Source organism: Acanthochromis polyacanthus, chromosome 11 (genome assembly GCF_021347895.1).
Source record: "Acanthochromis polyacanthus isolate Apoly-LR-REF ecotype Palm Island chromosome 11, KAUST_Apoly_ChrSc, whole genome shotgun sequence".
NCBI lineage: Eukaryota > Metazoa > Chordata > Actinopteri > Pomacentridae > Acanthochromis > Acanthochromis polyacanthus.
The window spans coordinates 6,396,025-6,419,102 of NC_067123.1; the positions used below are offsets into that span (position 1 = coordinate 6,396,025).

General features: G+C 35.1%; 1 protein-coding gene across 1 annotated transcript in view; it reads left to right on the forward strand.

The window, feature by feature from the left end:
* The first annotated feature begins 8,093 nt into the window (after nt 1-8,093).
* The window catches only part of LOC110967792 (fibrocystin-L), an 82,671-nt gene continuing 67,686 nt past the window's right edge, over nt 8,094-23,078 (forward strand). The window contains 20 exon segments of the mRNA XM_051955531.1: nt 8,094-8,205; nt 9,140-9,281; nt 10,630-10,738; nt 10,818-10,875; nt 10,958-11,051; nt 11,535-11,588; nt 11,872-11,945; nt 12,029-12,071; nt 13,750-13,820; nt 13,904-14,014; nt 15,866-15,955; nt 19,156-19,245; nt 19,248-19,420; nt 19,507-19,598; nt 19,676-19,834; nt 20,430-20,436; nt 20,484-20,619; nt 20,705-20,848; nt 20,971-21,125; nt 21,493-21,603. Coding sequence (XP_051811491.1) covers nt 8,094-8,205; nt 9,140-9,281; nt 10,630-10,738; nt 10,818-10,875; nt 10,958-11,051; nt 11,535-11,588; nt 11,872-11,945; nt 12,029-12,071; nt 13,750-13,820; nt 13,904-14,014; nt 15,866-15,955; nt 19,156-19,245; nt 19,248-19,420; nt 19,507-19,598; nt 19,676-19,834; nt 20,430-20,436; nt 20,484-20,619; nt 20,705-20,848; nt 20,971-21,125; nt 21,493-21,603 — 2,025 coding nt within the window.

Below are 23,078 nucleotides of genomic sequence, written 5' to 3' on the forward strand. Positions count from 1 at the left end.
TAAAGAATTTGTTTACATATTGCACAGATTTTGATAAAAGATTTTTTAAAAAAAGAAATGCACACAAGAATAAACAACATAAAAACAATAAACATTACATACTTAAATGCACAAATTATATTGTATAGGTCTACAGCAAAATATTAATTTAAATGTAATCAGTATCTTCTGTCAAACCAAAATTTCCCACAAAGTCTTTAAATGATCCCCACACCTTTTCAAATATAGACAGCTTTTTTTCCCTAATACATGTAATTCTTTCTAGAGGATAAACTATGAGCATCTGTTCACCCAGTGCACCAGTTTGGGTCTATTACTTTTTTTCCAATATATTGCAATTATTTTCTTTGCTTGTATCAGACACATATTAATCATTATTTTTTCAAATTTGGAAAAATTGTGTTTTTCTGGATATATTCCTAAAATGAAAAACGCAGGACTTTTTGGAATATCCTTTGACATGATTGACTCTACTGTATTTTAACCTCCTCCCAAAAAAGTTCCACTTCAGGACATGTCCACATACAATGGAACAATGTTACTTTGTCATTTAGACACTTTGTACATATATCAGGTATATTATGATTATGTCTGTGCAGTTTTAATTCTGTCCTTTTACTGATAAATTGAGCTTTCATACATCAATAATACTTTTGATATGTAGTTTTCTATTAACTCAGCCTTTTTCTGTAATTTGTATTTTTTATCATCAAAAATAATCCAGTTTATCTGATATTGATTGCTGTGGCCGAACATTTGTACTACATGAGATCATTGTTTTCCAGGAATCGGACTTGGTGTTGTGTTTAATGTCCCTCAGAAGAAGTCGGGCCAGATGAACTGATGTTCGCTCATCTTGAGTCACCGTCTGAACCTGACGGACAACTTACAGGATCTGCTTTAAGTTCCTGTTTTTTCACTATTTCAGACTTTGTGGAAAGATTGATCACACAGGCCAGAAATAACAGTGGCAGCGGGGTATTAGCTTGGTGTGTGGGCAGAGTGAGAGTGTGTGTGTGGGCTGTGTGTGTCTTCATACAGCAGGCTCTTATGTGTGGTTGTAGCTGTCAGCGCTGTTTAGAGGGAGGACGCTCATGCAAAAAACTGGATTGAAGAACAGTAAAAAAAATAAAAATAAATAAACAGACGATCTGAGCAGATTTCAACTCGCAGAACTAAAGTTTAACACAAATATTTAATGTCCTAAACGCTCATGCCTCAATCTCTCACTGCTCTCAATTCCATGACTAAAATTGAAACCTAACATCTTTATTTATTATAGCTAAGCTATCTGGCTGCTATTAGCGTACAGAAAACGGAGCCTGCTCTCAAACTATTGTTTAAAAATAAACCTCAATTCTGCATAATTCATAGATTATTATGACTTAGTTATTAATTAATATGACATACTCTTACTATACTGCTGCTATAACAATTTAATTTGTGTTGACAGCTGATTACGCTGATGCAATTTTGAGATATTTTTTAGCAATGTGGTGCCACGTGACATGTTTGTATGTTTGCATTTGACTTTAGACACAAAATAATTCTTAATTATTACAAAAAACTTTCTTTCAAAGAATAGTTTAAAGCTTTTTATAAATCGATGAGAAGTGATTGACAGACTTGCTGCGTGTTTTATTTAGTGTACATTTAAATATCTGGTTATCAAATGCTGCTGAGACATACTGAGTAAATTTTGAACAGACACAAGTTTGCACACTGACTATGAATGCTTTCTCACTGCAGTCATAAAATGAGATTTTTGTGTATCACACCACAAATTACATCCATTTTTAAAGAATAAAACTCGTTTCATTTGTAATTCCTCCACACTTTGAATCTTGTAATGTCTGATGATTTGTCTTTTGATGCTGAAGTTGATGATGAGAAGACTTCTTTTCAGTCAATGGACTACACTGCAGACATGTCCCCATTACAATTTATTCTCACTGTTATTATTATTATTATGTATTGCAAAACCAAAAAGAGTTGTTGTCATTTTTCTCTCCTAATCTCCTCCATTATCTTTTGTTGTTACAGAACAAAGCTCAGGGTAAAAATAGAATCAAAAGAACAAAAGTCACGACTGCCATTATCTACTTTAACAATTCTTGTCGAGCATTTCTGTTGTTCTGTTGTACCTTGTGTAAGAGAACATTTCTTCACGCAATCACCTTCACGTGATCACGGATCACATGAGAACATTTCGCAACACGATGCACATTACGTCTGAACTTTTATGAAAATGTGTCAGCTGTGAAAAAGACAAATATTGTTGATTAAATCAGTACTTTAGATTCACATCAAACAGTCTGTCTGGGCGCCACTACTGATGTCAGAGCCTCAAAGGTTGGTGAAACGTCAACCAAAGACTTTTGGATTTTAGTAGAAATATGGATCCATCCATATACACCAAGCAGTCATGACATTATGACCACCTGCTTCATATTGTGTTAGTCCCCTTCTCCTGACCAGTTGAGGCATGCACTCCTCTAGACCCTGAAGGTGTTCTGTGGTATCTGGACTCATCTAGACCCTGAAAGTGTTCTGTGGTATCTGGACTCATCTAGACCCTGAAGGTGTTCTGTGGTATCTGGACTCATCTAGACCCTGAAAGTGTTCTGTGGTATCTGGACTCCTCTAGACCCTGAAGGTGTTCTGTGGTATCTGGACTCATCTAGACCCTGAAAGTGTTCTGTGGTATCTGGACTCCTCTAGACCCTGAAGGTGTTCTGTGGTATCTGGACTCATCTAGACCCTGAAAGTGTTCTGTGGTATCTGGACTCCACTAGACCCTGAAGGTGTTCTGTGGTATCTGGACCCCTCTAGACCCTGAAAGTGTTCTGTGGTATCTGGACTCCACTAGACCATGAAAGTGTTCTGTGGTATCTGGACTCATCTAGACCCTGAAAGTGTTCTGTGGTATCTGGACTCCACTAGACCCTGAAGGTGTTCTGTGGTATCTGGACTCCTCTAGACCCTGAAGGTGTTCTGTGGTATCTGGACTCCACTAGACCCTGAAAGTGTTCTGTGGTATCTGGACTCCACTAGACCCTGAAAGTGTTCTGTGGTATCTGGACTCCTCTAGACATTGAAGATGTTCTGTGGTATCTGGACTCCTCTAGACATTGAAGATGTTCTGTGGTATCTGGACTCCACTAGACCCTGAAAGTGATTCTGTGGTATCTGGACTCCTCTAGACATTGAAGGTGTTCTGTCGTATCTGGCACCAAGATGTTAGCAGCATATCCTTTAAATCCTGGAGGTTTTGAGATGGGACCTCCATGGATTGGACTTGTTTGTCCGGAACATCCCACAGATGCTGGATTGGATTGAGATCTGGGGAGTTTGGAGGCCAAATCAACACCTCAAACTGGTTGTTGCTCCTCAAACCATTCCTGAACCATTTTTGCTTTGTGGCTTAAAGAGGCCATCATGGAATACTGTTTCCATGAAAGAGTGTTCATGATGTGCAGCAATGATTAGATAGGTGGTTTGTGTCAAAATAACATCCATTTTAATGGCAGGACCCAAGGCTTCCCAGCAGAACATTGTCCAAAGCATCTCACGGCCTCTGCTGGCTTGTCTTCTTTCCATGATACATCCTGGTGCTGTGTGTTCCACAGGTAAGCACCTGTCCATCCACATGAATTTTGATTCATTTTAGACAAGGTTAGTCATTTTGGATTAATTTTGGGGCAAACTTTAGCCTATTTTGGATGGATTTCACCAACATTTTTTGACATATTTCACAAATTTTAGATACGTTTTAGTCATTTGGCACATTCAAAAAATATTTTTGACAAGCTTTATGTGATTTTAGACTTATTTTGAGTCATTTTGAGAATATTTTCGTCATTAAGGACACAGTTTCACGATTATATTTCAGTCATTTTAGACTTTTTCTGTCATTTTGGATCAATTTCAGATAAACGGGTCATTTTAGATGAATTTCACCTAATTTTGAACACAGTTTAAACACATTTTAGGAATTTTTGAAAAGTTATAGTCATTTTGGACGATTATTGGGTAATTGTTGACACATTTTGGGTCTATGTTTGTGCATTTGCAATTACATGTGCAGCTAGCAGCAGAACAGTACACACAAAACATGTTATTTTTGCACCTTCTTGTTTCTCTTTGCGCATTTGGGACTAATGTTGGATCATTCTGGACCATTTTTTTATGTATTTTGGACAAGTTTAAGTCATTTGCGACAGATTTCACCTAATTTTAGACACATTTTGGACACATTTAGGAACTTTAAATAAATTTTGGTTCTTTTTTGATGAGATTTGGATCATTTGAGGCATTTTTTAGTTTCAGTTTTGTTTACTTGCAACAATGTGCACAGCTGGGAGATGAACAGTGAAAACAAGGAGGAATACCAGCGTGATTTGCATGGTTTTCTTGGTTGGAAATGAAAATGTGATTCATCAGACCAGGCCATCTTCTTCCATTGCTCCGTGGTCCAGTTCTGAAGTCCGCTGTTGGTCTTTCGGCGGTGCACAGGGGCCAGCATGGACACCCTGACTGGTCCATCTCTGTTGGCCCGTACACAACAAACTGGTGCTCTTTGTATTCTGACACCTTTCTATCAGAACCAGCATTAGCTTCTTCAGCAGTTTGAGCAACAGAAGCTGGTCTGTTGGATCGAACCTTCCTCCACATGTCCACCAATGATCCTTGTCTGCTCATGACCCTGTTGCTGGTTCACCAATGTTCCTTCCTTGGACCACTTTTGATGGATCTTGAGCCCTTCAGACCAGGAACATCCCTCGAGAGCTGTGGGTCTAGAGGTGCTCTGACCCAGTCGTCATGTGAAACTCACTCAAATCCTCACGCTTTCCCACTTTTGATGCTTCTAACATCAACTTTGAGGACAAAACGTTGCTACCTAATATATCCAACTCACTGACCGGCGCCATGATGAAGAGATAATCAGTGTTATTCACTTATAATAACAACAATAATAACGACTTTATTTATATAGTACTTTCAAGTCAAAGTGCTTTACAGGGCAAGCAACAGATAAAATACAATAAAATGATAACTGATGAAAACAATGGCTGAGAAGACACAACAATAACAACAACAAAACCAATAAAGACGACATCTAAGAAGACACAATGCCTCACAAATTACCATTCATGTTCAGCAGAGGACAAGCGGGTCTTTAGCTTTGCTTTGAACATCTCTACTGAGCATGCTTAATGTCAGATCATGGAAGAGCGTTCCATAAAAACGGTGAACGTAAACAAAAAGCCCGACTGTCTTCCCCTGTCAGTGGTTACAATGTTGTGCCTGATCGGTATATACGGACTTATTGGAAGATTCACATTTTCAAGTGCCAGTAATTAAAAATGTTGCCTCTGTTGGAGCCATTTAATCAAATAAATCTGTTGGAAACTATTCTGTTTATGTTTTCACCAAATTTCATGGCTGTGGGAGTTTTATTTCTGGAGATATTGAGCCCTTAAAATGGGCTCTCAGATACGATGTTTTTGGGGGTGAAGGCACAAAAGTCCTCATAATTCAGCCAAAATATTTCATAGGACTTAGTTTTGGGTCCTAAATAGCAACTCTAAACTAAATGTGAGATGTTGAAACAACTATGAACTTCCAGGCTCAGTTTCCCAGATAATTAAACCTCATCTGAAGAACTTTTCTGCTCCATTTTGAACTGGAAACGGTAAAGTGTTTTTCTGGCATCTGACTGGGTGGAGGTCGCTGCACTTCTCTAGATAAAATTTGTAACAAAGGAAATGGTGTAATTCTTCCTTGTGCTGTTTGGGAGGTTTGGAGGAAATGTGGTAGCTGATGAGGGCATGGGACACACAGCGCAGACTGACAGTGATGATTAACTCTGAGGTTACGGTAAAAGTCTGATTTCTGCCTCTTCAGCATGTCGTCACACAGAACTAAAAATACGTTGAGTCCAGCGTTCTGTTGCAAAATGTTGGTGTTGAAATGACACAGCTGGCGTTATTCCTGACCTGCAGAACGGCTCCTAAACATCTGGATCTGAACATCTGCTGAAATGTTGCATATTAGAATCCTCATTAAGTCTGTTTGAGTCTTAAAAATGTCCACATTGCTGAATAAAGAACAAAGCAGAGTTGATTTTACCAGTTTTATTTGTCAAATTAAAAACAAAGGTGCAGTTTTCAATCATCATTGTCATGTTTGAGTTCAAGTTTTCATACTTTACTTCAGTAAAAATACTAATTAGGCACAATTATTAGCAAAAGTCCTGCAGTGAAAGTAAAAGCATGTTAGTATAAACAAGAAAATGTAGCAAACACATTAGAAAAGTACTCAGTGGAGATGACATTACTGCTCATGAATTCATGTAAAAGCAGGATTTGACTGTGCCGCTGGTTTGAACTGTTTTACTTCCAACTGCAACTAATGATTATTTACTTCATGGATTAATTTGCTGATTGTTTTCTACATTAATTGATTAATTTTTGCTTATATTTTTGGTTACTAAATTCTGAAAATAGTGACAAATGTCATCACAAGTACGTCAAACAATTCTCAAAAGTGAATAATTTTCCACTAATTGATTAATTAAATCACCAAACAATCATCTTGAACGAACAAGAATTAATATTTTATCATCTCTTTGTGTGTTTTGTGTGGAAAAGTTCATTTACAGCTACAAACTGACACTTGCAGTTTGTTTTTAAACTATTTTTGCTCTCATTTCACTGTAAACAAATGCAGGAAAAATACATTAAATAAGGCCCAAACTGTGCATAATGTCCACATTAAAAATCTGAATTTCTGTAAATAGTTTTACAGTGTGTGGACTTAAAATTACTCAGTTTTATTCAAGTTAAATCTAATAAGAATACTAAAGTAATAAAAGATATCTGTCAATTAGTCTACAATGTTTGTAGTTCTTTTCCCACTATTTTTATTTTATTCATTTATTTATAACGTTTTTCTGGCACCCTTAAATGCTGATTTACATCATTTTAAAAACATTTTTATTTACTTATTTTTAATTATTTTTTCCAGATAAAAATACCCCACTTTTTTATTTTTTATTTTTTTTACGTTTTTTCTGGAATGTTTATTATTATTATTATTATTATTATTATTGTTATGATAAATTATTATTATTATTATTATTATTATTATTATTATTATTATTATTATTATAAATTATTATTATTATTATTATTATTATTATTATTATTAATAAGTTCTTTTATTTTATTTTTTTCCAGTGGTTGCAGTTTTCTCTCATTCTCTGCTTTAGTTCGCTGGTTTTCTGCCTCATCATGACGCACCGTTTTTCCGGTTTCACCTCCTAAATCTGCTGCTTCTCTGGTCAATCTTCTCGCTGCAGGTCTGATGCTTCAGTCCCCTCCCTCCTCTTGCAGGTGAGAGGCGGAACCAGCAGCCGAGATAAAAAGCCGGTCCAGGAGCGCAGAACCCGGACAGGTTTTCTGGATGCACCGGAGACGTCCAACGGATCGACCGAACTGCGTTTTCTGACTCGCAACAGGTGGGTTTGTTCATTTACATAACATTTTAATTCCAAAATATCCACTTTTATTATATTTGTAGGAATTGTTGCAGATTATAGAAGTATTTCACTAACTTTTTTGCCATGTGAAAAAGCGCTTTTTTAGGTGTTTTTCTGCGCTTTTACGCTCGTTTCTTCTTTTTTTTTCGTGAAATACATCTGATTTGCAAACAGTTCTGATAAATGTGGAATTTTACCGACATTAATTCGTACAAATATTACTAAAAATGTTACTTTCTGGTGTTGAACAGACGACATTTGTCCGGTTAACCTGAGAAGAAGCAGCGCAGGTGAGGAATCTGGATTGAATCTCCGGGATGGATTCCGCGCTGAGGCCGGTTCTTCTTCTCCTCACTGTCTGCTGCTGCTCCAGTAAGTAGAAAAACTACATACCGCGACGTTTCTTAAAGTTTAAACTGCATACGTTTGTTTTTAAATGGAATTTCTCTCGTTCAGGGGAACTTTTGTGCCTTTCTTCCAAATGCGTAAAAACCGTGCGTGAAGTTCCCGACAAAGCAGCTGCTAGAAAAACTCACTGATCATGGAGACAATGGTTTTTAATTCAGTTTTATTTGTATTTTCAGCGGCTCAACGCGTCGACTACGTTTCTCCACATCGAGGAAGCCTCAATGGAGCAACAAGACTGACCATCACAGGAGCAGGTAGGAAAAGAATCCAGCACAGGTCCTCTTCTGAATGTCATTTAGCTGCAAAAAGTAAAACTGTGGCTGTTAATTTGTCTTTTACTTCACAATGTGTCAGATTGTGACACATTTAATAATTATGTGGCTGTAAGGCAGAAGTTAAATCAGCACAAAGTAAAAAACAAGAGGAAGAAAGTCTAATTTTACAAAATTTTTGCTTTTTATGTTGCAGATTTATTCCACATTTTTGAAAAACCAAAATATGTTTATAAAAATTTTAAAAAATTAACTGTAATAGTGTGAAAATAATATCTAGAAAATGCTTAAAGTCATGTAAAAATATATTTAAAAGTAGAACATCACATTTTATTTGACATAATCTAAAATTAGCTTCTTATTGTTGTAATCAGAATCATGGATATGTTTTTTAATCCATATTTTTAAGGTAAATCAATTATTTTTATAAATGTGCATGCTTTTATTTACTTTTAATAGGCAGCATCTGTATTTAAAGTTACTTATAAAGATTCTTATTACAGTGGATAGGAGACCAGATTAACAGCAGATTCTTCTAATTGTCTAAAAGATCCATGAAATATCCGCTGTTGATATGATCTGAAATGAATAGGAGATTCTTGTAATTTGGAGCTAAACTATTATGTATACAAATGATTATTTGTACTGTATCACGCTTTAATGCATGTAAATACAGTTTAATGAACATTAAAACATTCACACTGTTAAAATGAAGGCTATAAACTGTATTTTAGTTCAGAGAAACTGCGCTTTCTGGAAAAAAATATGTTTTTTGTGTTATTTTAGAGTCATTTCTGTTGTCCCAGCTGTTATTTTTCTGTCTTTATTTGTTCTTGCGCTGCGGCTCATCCTGTCTCATGTTCAAACCTGGGATTCTGATGTTACCTGATGATCTCTGTGTGTTTCTTTTCTGCAGATTTCTCGAAGGCGGAGTTCAAACTGAGTCCTGAAGACGCTCATCTAGGAAACCTGGTGACTCTGGTGTCGGACACCAAGTCGTTTCCGTGCGACGTGGAGAGAGACTCGACTCACAGGGACCAGATCATGTGTTACACCAGGTACAGCCGAGAACAGCTCCACTACACGTTCATCATACAGGAGGACGTCTGGGGGGTTTATTTACTTTATTTATTCAGTTTACTCTCTTCTACCCTTCAAAGATTCACTTATTTACATGGATGCTAATTATTATTCTATTTTTATGCTGTTCTTAGACTTTTTAAGGGTCTTTATTTAGTGTAAATACAAACAATTTTCCACCTTTATTATAAATAATATCATTTTATGCATTTTTATTTTAATTACAGATTATTTTTACATCTGCTTCTTTTTTAGTGTAAATAAATACCAACAATTTTGCATCTTTGTTGTAAATACTATCAATCTTTTGCATTTTTATTGCAGCTACCAACAATTTTTGCATCATTTGTTTTGTGTAAATACAAACAATATTGCACCTTTATTGCAAATACCGGCGGTTTTTGGCATTTTTATTGGAATTTTTGCATATTTTTTTGTGTAAATACAAACAGTTTTGCACATTTAGTTTAAATATGGGCGATTTGGGGCATTTTAATTGTAATCATCAACAAGTTTTGCAACTTTTTTAGTATAAATTTTGGCCTTTTTTTTTCATTTTTATTGTAATTACCAATACGATTCGCACATGTATTCTAAAATCTACCATTTTGTGCCTTTTTTATTGTAATTACCAGTATTTTTGAAAACTTTGTTCGTGTGAATATCAACAATTTTGCAACTTTCCTGTAAATACCAAAAATTTTGCATATTAATTGTAATGACTAACTGGTTTTGCATCTTTTTTAGTGTGAAAACAATAAATACAAACATTTTTGCCTTTATTTTGTAATTACCAACAATTTGGCACCTTTTTTTTTGCATTTTTATTGCAATTTTTGAATCTTCTTTAGTGTAAATACCAACAATTTTACACTATTCCTGTAAACACCAACAATTGTGCATTTTATTGTAAACATCATACCAACAATTACAGCATCTGCAATTTTACATTTTGATTGTAGAAACCAAATACTTTTGCAACTTTTTTGTAAATAAAAAACATTTTTATAAATTGAAATGATTTAGCATTTTTATTGTAAATATCAACAACATTTTGACCTCATTCAATCTAAGTCTGTATATTGATTTTATTTGCTTTTAGCTTTGTGTTTATCTTTCTCCCCCTCTGCTTTCTTTCTTCCCTGTACTTGGATTTCATTTTGGTTCTTTTTTTAATTAATATAATTATGTATTTTTATCTGGAATTGTTGTACAAATTTGTTTTGAAAGTATTACACTGTGTTTCACTCTATTTTTCCTGAATAAATAAAGTGTTTTATGAGCTAATCTAACTATTTTTACCTGTTGTTGTTTCCTCCGTCACAGAGCCATGCCACACGATCACTACATGGTTTACGTCACTGTGGATGGAGTTCCTATTCCTGACCACAACCTGTGTAGAGGACATTATAAATCCCACCACTGCAGCTTCTATGTACGTCTGCAGCTGATGCCAGACTTTATGTTTAGATTAATTGTGTGGCTGGTTGTTTATTTTCTGTCCCTCCTTTCAGCCCGTCTGGTACCGAACCCCGACCATCTTCTCTCTGAGTCCAGTCAGCGGTCTGCCAGGTACACTTCAGCCTCTATAGAATGCTGTAACTAAATAAAACACTCAGAACTTTACATGATTTCATTTTAAAACCCGCTGCAGGAACGCTGGTGATGATTAGAGGACGAATCTACACCAACGTCTACGGAAGCAACACGGACCGAAGCTCCAACGGCCTCAACGTCAGATTTCTGAGGTAAAAAACAGAAACAGACTCATGTTTTTATTACTTTGAATAGTTTAAATGCAAATCTGGGGAACAATATCAGTCAGTGTCGCACTGAAGAAGCGGAATCTAACGGATAGTTACCTGCTTTGACAGAAAATTCTTAACCAGTTGTCAGATTTCAGGTTAAAAGAACCTGCTTAGGCACAAAAAAATGAATTTAGGCATTAAATACAGACTTCACTTTTAAATATTGAACATACAGAAGTGATTAAAAACTCTCTCAAACCGTAACTTTTAACTTTCTGAACCCAAAACAGCTTTGAAGTAGAACCTTTCTTTGTAAAAATCACCAGAATTGCACCATTTGTCAGATTTTCAGACTCAGCTTTCCAAGAATCCATAAACAGCATTAAGAACACTCCAAAAACCAGATTAAATTTGTGATATTTGTGACTGACTACTTATTTCCTCCTGTAATCCGTGAATCGATGTCATCCTGTGTTTCTGCAGGTCCTTCATGGGAGGGATGCCTTGTGAGCTGCTCAAACTGGACTCAGATGAACTGTAAGTAGTGTAACCTGACACACTTTAAAATGAAATCAAACTGTTTTTTTAATGTTTAATGACTTCACTACAAGAATCTCTGCAACTTTTATCAATTAAACCCAAAGAAAATCATCTGAAAACTGAATAAAACGTCCAACATGTGCATGTAGACGTGCTGATTCAAGCTCAGATGTGTTTCAGTAAAGCAGAGAAACGCAGTTTATAAGTCCAATAAAACTAGAAATAACCAAATTATTCGATGTTAATCGTCTGTTAATTCTCTGCGGTTTGTGATTTTCAGCTTCAACCTAAAGCTGGATTCTGAATCTTCTCACTGGGGATTCATGAGCTGTAAGATGACCGGGACGTATGTCGGTGAGCTGCTCTTATTCACAACTAAAGAGTATAAATATAATCTGTCAAACCTCCTCTGAATGATTGTGATTGGTTTCCATCAGGTCACCACAACTTGTCTTACATCCTTGATGGCGACTTTGGAAGGTAAAAGTGTTTTAAAAGCAGCTTTTCTTTGCTCTTCTCATGTATTTTTACTCATTCTTCACTGCAACAAGCAGGGAAAAAAAAGAAAGCATTAAATGTCTTTCAATATGTATTTTACAAAAATAAAATAAAAACTGGTTTCAACATTCTAAACATAAGAGAAAAACATGAAAACTGTCTTTTGTGCAAAATAAATGATAATGCTGTAAATTGTTACAAAAACAACACTTGAATTTATTCAACTTTTTTGTTTTGTCATTTCTTTTTATCAGTTATTGTTTGAGTGGAGTCAAAATGCACAACATTTTTCCAGATAGCCACTGAATAATAGTACATTAATACTTTTTTCCTCGTGAATTTAAGCATAAATTTGTGAATCTTTTCTTGTAGAACTGTGGATGTTGTCATCATAAATTTGTCCCTTTTTTGTTTCACTTTGGGACTTTTTTTTTTAAATATTGCAACTTTTTTATTTGAGAAGTTTTTTGTAAATTAGTAATTTTTTCCTCGAAAATTTAGAAACTTTTTCTCATATGTTGATCAGTTTCTCTTCTTTTTTTAGCATAAATTGGTAAGTATTAATTTGAGAGTTTTTTCTCATAAATCAGAAATTTGTAACTTTTTTGTTAGAATTTGTACATTTTTTTCCGTGTAAATGAGTGGAGTTTTTTATTATAAAGTTACAACTTAATTTTTTAAATTTGCAAGTTTTTTCTTGCAAATTTGCCACTTTTTCTCATAACTTTAAAGCCTCTTCCAATAAATCGGTCAGTCTTTATTAGCAAATATTGGTGAGATTTTTCTTGTAGAATTGTGAATTTTTTTGGAAATCATATGTTTGACATTTTTTATTTGAATTTGTGAGTTTTTTTCTTGTAAATTTTATATTTTTTCAAAAACATAAATTTGTCACTTTTTTAGAATTTAGATTATTTTCCTTGTGATTTTGTCATTTTTTCTCATAAATGTTTTTCCCTTTAAAAGAACAACTGAAGTCAGACTTTGACAGTTTTCTTCTGACAATCTGATCACTTTCATTGGTCTTTATAGACAAGAATTTACCCAAAAAGACTCCTTCATGTCAAAGTGACGATTTCTACTAAATGTATATTTGTTTATTTTTTTAATCACAAATTGATGTTTTTTTCTGTCAAGTTTGTACATGTCTTTGTTTTAAAACTGTTCATTTTCAATCATAAATTAATGACATACAAATATATGTGATATTTTTTCTTATAAATACATGTTTATGATAATTTTAAGAACTTTTGCTCTGAAATTTGTCCGTTTATTATCAAAATTGGTAAGATTTTTTGTTTTTACCATAAATTCGTGAATTTTTTCTCTGAGATTTGTGACTTTTTAATCACATATTCATGTTTTTTTTGTTGCTGCTTTGTTGTAAATTTCTTTGTGGGGAGAGTTTGAGAGTTCTGTCTTGGCAAGCATCAATTTTATTTGGCATTTTAGACTAAAGAAAATTACCAAAAAGACTCTTTCATGTCAAAGTGAAAACAGATTTCTACAAAATATGAGCACTTGGTTCGAAATCTAAGATGTAAAATAAGAGAAATTGCACAGATATGAAGCTAAAACAAGCTCCTGAAGATTCCACGTTTTGTTGATGAAGTCAAACGTTGTTATTTTGCCAACAGCGGAATGTTTTTTTCATCTTTAGGAGTAAACCCGACAAGTATCTGTACAGAGTTTCAGCTGAGAATAAACTCTTCATGTTCCAGACTTATGCAGGTTTGTTATACACACAGATGTTTCAGTAAATGTGATTCCTCTGCAGTGTTTGTTGTTATTTATTATTGTTATTTATTGTCCAGAGGTGACTGGAGTCTCTCCATCGGCCGGCAGCGTCCTGGGAGGAACTCTGATCACCGTTCACGGACGATTCTTCGATGAAACTGATCGACCAGCTCGAGTTCTGGTCGGAGGTCAGATTTTATTTCGTTATTATTCCATCGTGTTTTTCTCACGCAGGACAAAATGTTCAGAAGAGAGGAATCCACAAAGCAAAGACTCGATAATCCCGTCCACACAAAGAGCGCATAGTTTAAGACAAAAGACGAGGAAACAACCTTCATGGCGCTCAGAGACGCAACAGACCAAAGTCCGAAAGTGTTTCAGAAAAACGTCACGACTCACTTACAGCTGTTGTTCACCTCCAGTCACAGAAAAATGACAGAACCAGAAAAACTCGTCTAGCTTCAGTTAAACAGTGAACACGGCGACAAATTTTAAAGAGTTGAAGGTTTTTAGAGGCAACAGAAATAAATAGAAGACACAGCAAGTTTAGTATATATATATTTAAATACGACCACATAAAAGATAAGAAAAGCAGTTCAAAAAATGTAAATAAATTCCACTTTTAGACAGTGCAGTAGATTAATTGCTGGTATAAATGCAATCAACTGGAGAGATCAAAATGTTTTCCTGTAAATTTGTGATTTTTTTGTTAAAAAATTGTGATTTTTTTCCTTTAAAATTAGAATTTTTTTTACTCATATTTCTCACATTTTCTCAAAAAGTTTCTAAGAATATTTTTTTTTAAATTTTAACTTAAAGTATTGATTTATTTCTCGTAGCTTTATGAATTGTAAGTTTTACTGTAAATGTGTGACTTTTTCTTTTACATTTGTGATGTTTTCTCATAAACTTAAAATTTCAGTTTTTAGCATAAAAATTTCAGATTTTTTTTAAGATAAATTTCTGATTTTTTTTATCTGAAATTCTTGTAAATGAGATTTTTATCATGAATTTCTGACTTTTTTCTCAAAAATTTTGCATTTTTTGGAGCTTTTTCTTGTAGTCAGCATTTTTGCGTAAATTGTTGATTTTTTTTTTGTAGATTTGTGTTTTTGGCCTTTAAAATTGTAGATATATAAATTTTTAAGTTTTATTTTAAAATGATGACTTTTTTGTTTTGCATTTGTGACTTTTTCTCATAAACTTTTTGGCATAAATGTGTCAGTTTTTAGCATAAAAATTAGTGGATTTTTTTTATCTTGAATTTGTGTATTTTTAACAGTAATTTGTGATGATTTTCTTGTAATTTTTTAAAATGAATTTAAGAGGCAAAAATAACAAATTTATGATTTTTTTCTCAGATAATTTTTGTCAGAATTTTTTCCTATACATTTGTGATTGTTAATATTATTTTATTTTTTATTGTGAATTGTTTTTGTCTTGAAAACTTACCACTTTCATTTCAGAGAATAATAATGCTAAATTTATGACTAATTTCATAAACATAAATTTCTTATTAATAAACATAGATATATAGAAATACAAATTAAGTTAAATTAAATTAAACATATTAATAAAATATAATAAAACAACTAATTTAATTAAATGTTATTAATTAATGTAAATAAAAATAAAATAAATCAGATTAATGTAAAATATATTATAAAAAATATATGATAAAGTAAATAATTAAATTAAATGTGTTATTAATAAATGTAAATAAAATAAAAATAGATGAATTTAAATTGACTTAAAATAAATTATATTATCATAAAATAATTAATTAAATTAAATGTGATTAATAAATGTAAATTAAATTAAATTATTTCTTTATTTTTTACTTTATTGCCTGTAATACTCTGCTGTAGCTGTCAAATCACTGTAATGGAAGAAAAAGGAAGATATTTTCCGCTGGAGTGTGGTAGAGTAAAGGTATAAAATGCCAATAAAATAAAGTCCAAGTGTCTCACAACTGTATGATAAGTCCTAATTGTAAGTCCAATTCTTGAGTAAATGTTAAAATTTAATATGTTCTTCAGGTTGTCCATGTGAGGTCCAGAGTCTCACCGACGACAGAATCACCTGCAGAACATCTGAGCAACCAAACGGCAACATGACGCTTTATCCAGGTGAGAACAGGAGCTTCACCTGTCTGTCTGTCTGTCTGTCTGTCTGTTTGTCTGTTTGTCTGCTTTATTTCACGGTTTGTTGTTTCCTGAGCGACGGATCTCAGCTCTGTCTGAGGAACAATCTCGGCTGTCGATGCTTCAAAGTCGATGATTTCATCTCGTCTCTGTTCAACTCCACCTGCAGGACTTTGATGTGTTTCTTTCTGCGACCAGATAATCTGCATATGTGACAACATATTTCCAGCGATGCATCACATAAGAGAGTTTTCACATCAGCGGCAGATACAGACGCTGGTTTTAAACAGTTTTTAATCTCTCCGTACAAATACCAGACGAGCTTTTGGCTGCATGAAGCCAAACAACAGAATAAACATTTAGATCACCTCATCAGTCAGAAAGGCACACGGTGTTGGTGAATTCATCTGAGAAATACGTCAACAAAGCCATCATTAACACAAAATTATGCAAACAATGTTCCACTTAAACTTTAGCTCAACATAGTCTGAATATAAATCTGATTTGTTTAAAGCAAAGGAGCCACAAATGGTCTCCTAATGTCTGTTTATTACTTCTTATTCAGCAGCCGTACATTAGTAAAATCTTATTATGCTTGTTCAATATAAAAGCAATGCCAGAAATAATCGATTAGTTTGTCGATTAATGTTAAGATGATTTGGAACTCTTTTTGGAATCAATTCATTGACTTAAATTGAGAGAAAAATCTGATTCCAGCTCCTTCAAAGTGAATATTTCATGGTTTCTTTCCTCCTCTATCACCGTAAACTAAACCCTTTTGGGCTTCTAGAAACACTTATCAACATTTTCCACTATTTTCTGATGTTTCAATCAATCAGATATTTCAGTTCCTTGGGAGTTTTCTCCTTTCATTGCTTTTCACGGTCAATTTCATTTAGCTTTTTGATGAGAATTTACTTTAAAAAAAAAGACTCACGTCAAAATGACAGATCGACTGAAGACGTTTAAATCTGACTAGAGCAGGACGTCCTCAAAAACTGAGTGAAAGAAAGAGACGAGTGAGGGAGGCCACCAAGACACCTATGACTCCTCTGAAGGAGTTACAAGCTGTTAAACAGGGGGTGATCACTTATTTAATGTTGCGTTTTTAGCTTTTGTTTTCACTTTGACATGAAAGAGTCTTTATTTGTAAATTCTTGTCAAAAAACAGTCACATTCTGTTGATCATGATTCAATGTTGAAAAGCAATAAAAGGTTAAAACTTCCAGGGAGGTGAACACTGTTTGTCGGCACTTCATGGAGAATAATCGGCAGATCAATCACAGATAAATATAATGTTTATTTGCTGCCTTATTCTGATGTCATAGAAGAACAGGTGAACATACTTCCTTTAAGTTCAACAGATTTTTATCATTCTGCTGCACGTGATTTTATAAACAAACCACACCTGCCCCCATAGTCGGAACACGTTGTCCTTATTATTGTCTGTAATGTTCTGTGATTTCATGTTGTCATGCTCCGCTGCTGTCACACTACCGTCTTACGTCAGTTGTCTAGACCGTGCACGGTTTAATTTGAAAGCTGCGTCACTTCCTCCTTCAAGTATTTAATCTTGTTTTTGTTTGCTCTCATCTCCCCAACACTCACTGAATGTTTGAAAGGCACGTTAACTTCCTGAAATCACAACTAGAAACTGTAAACACACCAAAAAATACTGTTGTATTTTCTTTACTTTAAGACAGAACTACTCAGCTGTGTTGTGTCGGGAGAATCTGAGCTTCAAACTGTGATGTTTCATGAAAATCTTTTTAATCTCTACATGCCTGAATGAAAGGATTTTGTGAAAAACAAAACATGACGAGCTCCGCTGTCCGACTGGGATGACTGCTGGGATTCGTGACAAAAATTCATTCGCTATTTGGTTGAATTACAGGCTGTGTTTATACAGAGCAGAGAGGAGGCAAGAATGGAAACAAATCAGAGAGACTGAGAGGAAAGGAAAACATCTTCATGAATAAATAAATGCAGCATGGCTCAGAAACAGAGAACGGAGGAGGAAACTGTTGGACGATACATTCAGCACGGTGAAACATCTGTCTAGAGCTGAAGTGCAGAGTGAAAGCAAACTGTAAAAATGTGAACCAAAAATGTCTATAATAGGTAAAGACTACCTTTTTTTCCAATGTTGGTCACACTTGTGGCCACCTGGAAAAATGTTGTAATCCCAGGCAGAAGAAAGAGACGATTGAGAGAGGCCACCAAGACATCTACGATTCCTCTGTAAAAGAATGAATGAAATTCTTTCTACGTCATCAAATAGCTGCTGTTTAATTAATCCTCTCAGTTCAATCATTGATTAATTTGTAGTGAATGAGTGCTGGTAGAATTTTTTAAAATGTAGTAAAAATTAAAAATACATGAAGAAAATAAAGATAAAGCTTTACTGTTGGAGATTATTGCAACTCTAGTTTTAAAGGGCGATGTAGAAATACATTAAAAATATAATTAATATATTAAACCTTTCACCTGAAGTCGCAGAAACAAATTTTTGGAGGAATATCGGATGTTTTTCATCACCCAAATCCATATATATTCAATTTACAGTAATACATTACAGTAAATGTTTAACTTTTTAGCTTTAAAATGAAGTAAATGAGTTCCAGCAGAATAAATAATATTACAAAATGAAAATATATTCTAAGAATAGAAATGAAAATATAAATTTGTATGCTAAAGGACGCAGAATTAAAGTGCTGTCGAAATTAGGGTGATATTCTATACATTATATTACATATTTCTTTACTTTTCATGTTTACTTAAAGTGGCAGAAACTCATTTTGAGTGAAATCTCTAAATGTCAACATATTTGTCACATCCCAGGTCCAAATACATTCAATTTGCTACAGTAAATGACAAAAATGTATGCATGCAGAAGGACCCAGGATTATTCTAACTCGAATTTTGAAATGTGCTGTAGTAAATAAATATATAATTTTTACATTATACTGTTTACCTGAAGTGGTAGAAACTCATTTGGGATGAAATCTCTACATAATGAAGAATATTTCTCATAACCCAGATCCAAATCTATTACATTTACAACAATCAGTTACAACAAATGTTTAATATTTTAGCTTGAAGATGAATTAAATGATGACTACACTATCAAATAGTTGCTTTATAGTTGACTCAGTGATTAATTCTTCATAACTTCCTGTTTGTAGGCGGCCGAGGTTTGAAGATGGAGATCTGGAACCAAACGAGGCCTCATCACCTGACCGACATCTGGAGCTACAACGAGTCCACATCTGGATATGGACTAAGTGGGTCGACTCGATGCCCCAGATCTTCCCTCCGGAGCTGAACTACTTCAGCACTCGAACCAGAGGCTTCCTGGTTCCTCCGACCAGCGGAAACTACAGAATTTACCTCAACTGTGACGACCGATGTGAGCTGTACATGAGCAACTCCAGCCGGCCAGAGAGCAAGGTGTGAAGATGTCAAAATACAGTAAAAAAACAAAACGCCTAAAATGATCAGAAATCCAGCTGAGTTGTTTTTATTCTCCACTGCAGGTTAAAGTTGCATTCCAGCCATATTTCGTCTCAAACTTCAATAAAATGGACTCTCAAAAGTCAGATGTGATGGATCTGGAGAAAGGAAAAGCGTAAGTGTGACTGTTTACCTACAAATCTGTCGTTCAAACTCCTTATGAACGCATAGAAATTAATGTTTGTCCTGCAGCTACTACATTGAAGTGCTGCAGCAGGAATACACTGGCAAAGCTGGGCTCAACATCGCTTTGTTCCGAGAAGAAAGTTCGTTCACAGAGGAGCAGACGGACGACGCCGTCAACGAAGTTCAAGAAATCGTGGCCAAATACGACTTCTTGATGAGGAGCAGGTACCGTTTAGACTGACGCTAACAGGATGCTAGCTAGTAGCCTCATCATGTTTAACGGACGGACGGATGGACAGATGGACGGACAGACAGACGAATAGATTGGATGACAGACGGACGGACAGATAGATTAGGTGGACGGACAGACAGATAGATTAGACAGATTGACAAACAGATTGGACGACGGCCAGACGGACAAGCAGACGGATGGACAGACTGATAGAATAGATGGACAGACAGACAGATTGGACAACAGACGGATGGACGGACAAACGGACGGATAGATTAGATGGGCAGACGGACGGACGCACAAATGGACAGACAAACCGATTGGATGATGGCTGGATGGACAAACAGATTGGACAGATGGAAAGGACAGACGGATGGACAGACAGGTAGATCAGGTGGCAGACAGACAGATTGGATGGACAGATTGATTGGACGGATTGACAAAACCTTTATTGATCCCACAGTGGGAAAATTTGCAGTGTTACAGCAGCAAAAAGACGGACGGACAGATGGACAGACAGACTCAGGATGTGTCTGAAACAAATCCAAAACTCCAAGTATTTTTTGCGTGTTTTTAACTCCTCTGCAGCTTCTCTGTTGGTTAATTTGGCGTCTTTTTGCTCCTTATTTTCCTGTTTTTCAGGTGATTTCCTTCGACTCGTGGCCCGGTAAAACCACCGCGGTTAAAGAGGTCCAGAAGATTGTCGTCAACAGCAGCTGTGAAAGTCACCTCTGTGGAAACACCTTCTTCAGGATGAGATACGGAGACGCCAAGACGGGTAACCGAGGACGACGGAGAGCCCAGAATCTGATCTAACTTCTCTAAAATTCAAGCTGAAAGTTTGTTTTCTGTGCCTCCGGTAGTTCCGATCCCCGTCGGTGCTTCGGCAGACGTGATGGAAGCAGCTCTGAAAGACTTGTGGTCCATCAAACCCGACAGCGTCCAGGTGACCAGACAGGAGGATGGTCAGACCTACCAATATACCGTCACCTTCAACTCTGACAGAGGTGAGAGAAGACAAACGACGATGCTCTGAGGCAAAATCATAAAATAAAAGTAGATTTCAGCTCATGCTACTGGCTTTATGTTTGGTTTTATGCAACATATTTAATGTATTTTTTTGCACTAGGCGACTTCAAACTTCTTCACTCTGAGGTTTTTACCAATGACACCAGCATCACCGTTTCTGAGGTAACCAAGGGCCAAAGCAGCATGGAGACCTTCACTCTGCTGTGGGGCGGCACCCAGACAAAACCACTCGGCTTCAACGCATCCGAGTCTGAGGTCTGTGAGGTCCAAAATATATCCATCTGAAAAGTTTGAATTTAAAGATAGACGCAAGTTTGGACCAGAAATTCAGAATTCTGCAAATACCTTGAAATAATAACTTATAGTTGTTTTTGAAGTTGATTTTCATACAAAAACCCTTGAAATAATTACTTAAAGTTGTTTTTTTAAAATACATTTCATGCAAATACTTTGAAATAATGATTTGCAGTTGTTTTTTAAAGTTGATTATCATGTAAATACTTTGAAATAATGGCTTATAATTGGTTTTTCAGAGTTGATTTTCACACAACATCTGCAGCTTCCTCAATAAATCTACAATAAATATGAAAACACTGACATTCAGGTTAATTTCTGTGATCAGGTGCTGTCGGCTCTGGAGGACCTGATGAAGGCCGAGTGTCCCGACGAGGTTCGAGCCACTGAAGGCGTCAGCGTGAAATACTTCCATGACTTTGAAAGTAACACTGATCAGGTGAGTCTGGACTGAAAACTCTACAACTGTAAAACTGTTAGAGGCGCCTCTACACTGAGTTTATAACATAGTGAAGCATTAAAAAAGGAAAATAAAAGTTTGGTTCACAAAAAACAAACAAACCTGGAATCAACATGTATAAAAGCTTTTTAAGTAGCCTCAGGTGTTACTGATGATGGAAAAAATTATGATTCTACACAGTATTTACATTTAGATGATGCTGTAGTCACCTGCAGTTCAGTCAGAAACTCAGTTTATTTCCTGTGATTGCTGGTCTCAGCCCAGTGACTAATGACTGCACAGTTGCACTAAAGAACACAGAATTTTACAGGATCTGATGAATGCAAAGAATTTATTTTGGGCAATATTTAAAATAAAGCACATAAAATAATCTGTTTCACCATTTCTGACTCTGATAAATGGTGTATTTTTTCAACAGTGTTTAAAACTGACTCCTCACGCTTCAAATCTGTGCAGAATTTGACGTTGGATTGTCTGATTTTTTTGTGGTTTGCAGTTCAACAGCGCTAACAAGGGGACTCCGGTGAAAAATTCTGGTTTCTGTGGTTCATCGTCGCTGAAGAAACGCCGAGTTCTCTTCATGGAAAGTTACAAAACGAAGTCTGGAAAAACCTACGGACCGGTTTCACTGGACAAACACCCCATGTAAAACTCACCGCTTCTTTATTACCGTTTATGTGGTAATTAATCTGGTTATGGAGGTGATTCGACCCAGTCTGTAATACATATTTGTATATGTTCTAATATCTACACTTCCATAACATAGAAAAAAACAGTGTGTTTATAGTGTGGCTAAAATATCAGGATATTCTGCTACAGCCAGTCATGTTTTACAGCTTGTGTTTCTAACTCTTTGGATCCAAAATAAGATGAGAAAATATCAGAAAAGATGAGAAGTACATGAGAAATAGATGACAAAAACAAGAAAAGAAAAGGCAAGAAAGGATGAGAAAAAGGTTCAGAAAAAGATGAGAATAAGATTAAAACCAGACGAATAAGATGAGAAACAAGAAAAGACAGTAAAATATAAGAAAGACAAAGGATGAGAAAAGAATATGAAAAGATGAGATAAAGGTTAAAAAGATGAAGAGAGGATAAAAAATATGAGAAACATAAGAAAATGACAAGAAAAAAGATAAAGATGGATAATATGACAAACAGATGAGAAGCTAAGAAAAAATGAGAAAAGGATGTGAAAGATAAGTTGAAAATAGATGAGAAAAATGAAAGAAAGACAGTATATATAAGAAAACCACTGGAAAGATCACAAAAACAAAGAGATGAGAAAAGATAAAACTTTAATATTAAAGGAAATTTCTTGTTCTAGAGGTTGCTCAGAAAAAACGAATGAGAGAAAAGAAATGCAGTGACTAAAAGTAAGTCAACAATAAGATTCAAGTACAATAAAATGGCAAAATGATAGACGCAAGCTAAAATAAGGTTAGAATAGAACA